Source organism: Mastomys coucha, unplaced genomic scaffold, assembly GCF_008632895.1.
Source record: "Mastomys coucha isolate ucsf_1 unplaced genomic scaffold, UCSF_Mcou_1 pScaffold23, whole genome shotgun sequence".
Taxonomy (NCBI): domain Eukaryota; kingdom Metazoa; phylum Chordata; class Mammalia; order Rodentia; family Muridae; genus Mastomys; species Mastomys coucha.
The window spans coordinates 12,376,857-12,381,118 of record NW_022196906.1 but is presented as its reverse complement, the minus strand read 5'-3'; the positions used below and the strand labels follow the sequence as shown (position 1 = coordinate 12,381,118).

At 41.3% G+C, this 4,262-nt stretch overlaps 1 protein-coding gene across 1 annotated transcript in view; it reads left to right on the top strand.

The window, feature by feature from the left end:
* Muc16 (mucin 16, cell surface associated) overlaps positions 1–4,262 on the top strand; it is a 183,222-nt gene that overhangs the window by 71,836 nt on the left and 107,124 nt on the right. The window contains exons 12-15 of the mRNA XM_031344149.1: positions 843–967; positions 1,174–1,241; positions 2,768–2,940; positions 3,044–3,079. Coding sequence (XP_031200009.1) covers positions 843–967; positions 1,174–1,241; positions 2,768–2,940; positions 3,044–3,079 — 402 coding nt within the window. The remainder of the gene's footprint in view (positions 1–842; positions 968–1,173; positions 1,242–2,767; positions 2,941–3,043; positions 3,080–4,262) is intronic.

Below are 4,262 nucleotides of genomic sequence, written 5' to 3'. Positions count from 1 at the left end.
TGGATTCCATGGAGTTGGGGGGGGGTAGGGGACAGCAGGTTGGATTCCATGTATGTACATATGTGTGTTGTTACAGAACGCTACCTTAGATGTTTTCCTAAGGCACCATCCACAGTTTGTTTTTGAGAAAAGATATCTCACTAGCCTGAAACTCACCAATTAGGTGAAGAAGCTGACTGGCCAATGAGCCACAGAAATCCACCTCCCTAACACTGGATTTACAAATGTGTATCACCACACCTGGCTTTTATGTAGATGGGTTTCTGGACTAAACTTTGGTCCTCTTCTTCACTCAAGTGACTGAACTATCTCCTAATCCACTCTACACCTTTAAATATTTTTAAATATTTTTTACTTGATGCCTGTGATCATGAATATGAATGTGCATGAAAAATAATGATTGTTAAGATCAGAGGAAAACTTATGAGAATTAGCTCTTCCTTTCTATTGTATAGGTCCCGGATATCAAACTCAGCTCACCCAGCAAGTGACACTGATAAGTCTGCTAAAAACAAAAACAAAAACAAAAACAAAAACAAAACATGAACATTGTAATTTTCTTTTAATTAATAGGTATGTGGGTTGCAGAAAAATAAATCTGGTTTAAAGAAAACTCAGAAAATAAAGACACATGTTGGAATTTTCTCAACATAGGGTCTGATGTGATTAGTCTCTGCACCATGGTGTACTGAGCCCCATAGAGAAGTCCCAATCATGCTTGATGCATAACAAGTCATGCTGGGTCTACTCTCTTCCCTGGGAAAGCTCTGTAATGCTGGAAGATACCCAAGTTACCAGAGGATACAACAGCTCAGTGTGTCTTTCTCCCACCCCCACTGTAGTGCCAGGCTCTCCTCTGGTGCCTTTCATCGTCAACTTCACCATCACTAACCTTAAGTATGAGGAGGGCATGAGTCACACTGGGTCCTGGAAGTTCAATGCCACTGAGAGAATCCTACAAAGACTGGTAAGAGCTCTGTCTGGTAGATGCATATTTTACACAGAAGTAAGCCACCCCAATCAACTTAGGCCACACCCTGCAAAAAGGCCACACCACTCTCCACCCTGTTCCATAGAATCCAGCTTTGCTCACCATCACTAGCTTCACACATCTCAAAAAGAGTCTGTATCCCTCAATTCTTGTATTGACAGCCTTCTCCCTATTCCCCACAGCTTTGGCCTTTGTTCAATAAGACCAGTATCAGCCTCCTGTATTCTAACTGCAGACTGGCATTACTCAGGTAAGTCCTAACAAAAACAACCAGAGATCCTCAGTGTGTCCCAGATCCAAAGGGTTCTTGCCTTTCTTCCTTTTCTCTTGTATGTTCATTAGCCTTATGCACATCCAGAAGGGCTTGTAGGAGAATTTTCTGCCAGTTAATTTAAATATTAATACAACAAGAAGCCTGTGATTGGACAGGGAAAAGGAAGGTGGAGCTAAGAGTTTCAGAGACAGGGAGAGGAAGAGAGGAGAGAGAGGAGGAGGAGGAGAAAAGATGGATGGAGAAGATAATTAAACTTATCCACATGGCTTTATATAGCCACAGATAGCTAGGAATATCATAAAATGATAGAATAATTTGGATAACTTGTCTAATCTAGGTGGTTAGCTTGTATCATCACTTGGCTTTGAAATTATTGTATGGGTGTCTTGCAAAATGAGGATTTATTAATATATAAAACTGACTGATTATAAGCTTCAAGAGTTTTGATTTACTGGGATGAGAGAATTTGTGACAGCTAACCACAGGGGGTTGGATGGCTAGGAAGGTGCAAGCAGCTCTGAAATAGGCAAACTGGACCTGGGAGGACCACCTTCTGGGGCTAGCCATGGAGGCAGCAAGACCACTGGGGCAGAGATTGCCCATGACAAGGGCTGGATTCAGGACCCAAGTTGTCTCTAGTCATGTAACCTCCACTTTAATCATCCCCACAGCCTGCGGATGCCACAGCTGGTTGTTGAAATTTTCCTGCTCGTTCATTCTGACTTCCCACCTTCATTCCCTCATTGTGGAATGAAAGGGAATTTCCTTGGAGCTTTAAATTCTGTCATTAGAATTTCCTTTGTAATATTAATCTGGTATCATTTTTAACACTGTGGAAAATACTCTGACCAAGAAACTTAGGGAAAAATGGTTTATTTTAGCTTTACATCTCAAGTAACAGTTTATAATTATTTTCAGGGAAATCAGAGCAGCTAATTATTGAGACCACATCACACCCATAGGCAAAAATAGAGAAACATAAAATTAGAAATGTTCTCTCACTTGTATTCAGATTGACACTGCAGGATCCCTGGAATAGGATCTGTCACTAACCACATAAGTTAGGGAGTCCCACACTAACTACTTTCATTAAGATCATTCCCCACAGTCATGTCCACAAGTTGGCACAGTGTAGATAATACCTCAGTGAAATTCTATTAACAGGTGATTCAAGTCAACAGTTAAAGCTAACAAGCACAGACATTACTGCCTCTGGTCTTTGCTTTAATTCCCAAATCCACATCTGTCTTTAACATGAACACTCCGTTCTTCACACCACGAGAACATAGATTAATGTCTTGCATTCAGTAAAAACGTCTTACTCCATGTCTGCTGAGGTTCACAGACTGCTGGAAGTCAGTACACTCAGAGAATATAAGCCTTATGAATCACCTCTACACCAGTCATTTCATCTCCTCTGGCTCCTTCCTCTCCTGCACTTTACCTTAAGATGCTTCCTAGGCAATCTCTTTATCATTATTCTTCTCATCTGTCCTTCTCAGGCCAGAGAAAAATGGAGCAGCCACAGGAGTAGATGTCATCTGCACTTACCATGCTGACCCAACTGGACCTGGGCTGGACAATGAAAGGGTATTCTGGGAACTGAGCAACCTAACCAACAGTGTCACTCAGCTGGGTCCTTACACCTTAGATAAGAACAGCCTTTACATCAATGGTGAGCAGTGGCCATGTGTGCTTTGTGCAGAGCATACACTCTCCTTTCCCAGCCTCTACATCCTCATCCTACTGCATTCTCACTTTTTTAAATATCTCTTCAGGTTATACACATCAGATCCTGTCTATCCCATCTACAAGTGAGTATCTCAGGCTCATTAACTCTCTCCTATGCTGTAAGTCTCAGCCCTATGAAATATAAAGAAACAAAAGTCCCCCCCATCTGTATATCTTTCCTTAAGCTCCTCTCCTTCTAGGGATAAACAGAAACATATACCCTAAAAATCCCTCAGTCTGGCTTGAGACACAGTTCAATAATATGCTTTCAGTGGGTATGGATTTCATCCCTAATAGTTGTGTGTAAAAAGCTGGGCTACATGTTACACATTTTTAATACTAATTCTAGAAGGAGTAGACATGATGATACTTGGGGTTTCCTGGTCATTGACCCTAACCTAATTGTGGATGCGCAGGTCCTATGACCTTGGATGGACAATAAGTGGGTATACTAGGAACTAAGAAAGCTGACCAATGATATCACCCAGCTGGGCCATCATACCTTGGGCTTAAAACCCAAAGTGGACAGTGCTTGAAAAAGAACAATACCTGAGGGGCTGGAGAGGTAAATCGGCAATTAAGAAAGAGCACTATCTATTCTTCTAAAGGAGCTGGGTTCAATTCTAGGTGACTGCATGATGACTCACAACCATCTGCAATACAGCCCCAGGGTTTCAGATGCCCTCTCTGGCCTTCCTGAGCACCAGGCATGTACATAGTACATAGACATGCATGTGGGCAAAACACTCATAAAACACAGGTGAAATGAAATAAAATAAAATAATTTATCAAAGGAATGAAGCTAGATGTTTTCTTCTTGCATTTATATGCTATACAATGCATGTGCCTGCTTGCACATTAAAATGAATGTTTTAGACACATGCACTTTCTCTCCAGTATTACATAATGAAATGATGTTTACTCTAAATGCCTGGTAAACTTTTAGTCCTCACCTTCTATGTTGACTACCATTTCTCAAAGGATGACAAGTCATGGCTCCAGTCCCACAGTTAGGAATGTTTTCCTTAAAGGGATAAGTAATCTCCACTAGTGAAATTAGCTAATTCAAGAGAAATTAAAGTGTATAATGCAGGTTTATTGGAAAGCTGTTCTTAGGTGTGTTTACTGATCCCAAGCAACCAGGTCAGGGAATTCACCACATAGAGGGAGCCAAAAGGAACAGATAAATGAAAAAGCTTGAGCAAGGAGAGAAAGAGGGAGAGAGAGAGAGAGAGAGAGAGAGAGAGAGAGAGAGAGAGAGAGAGA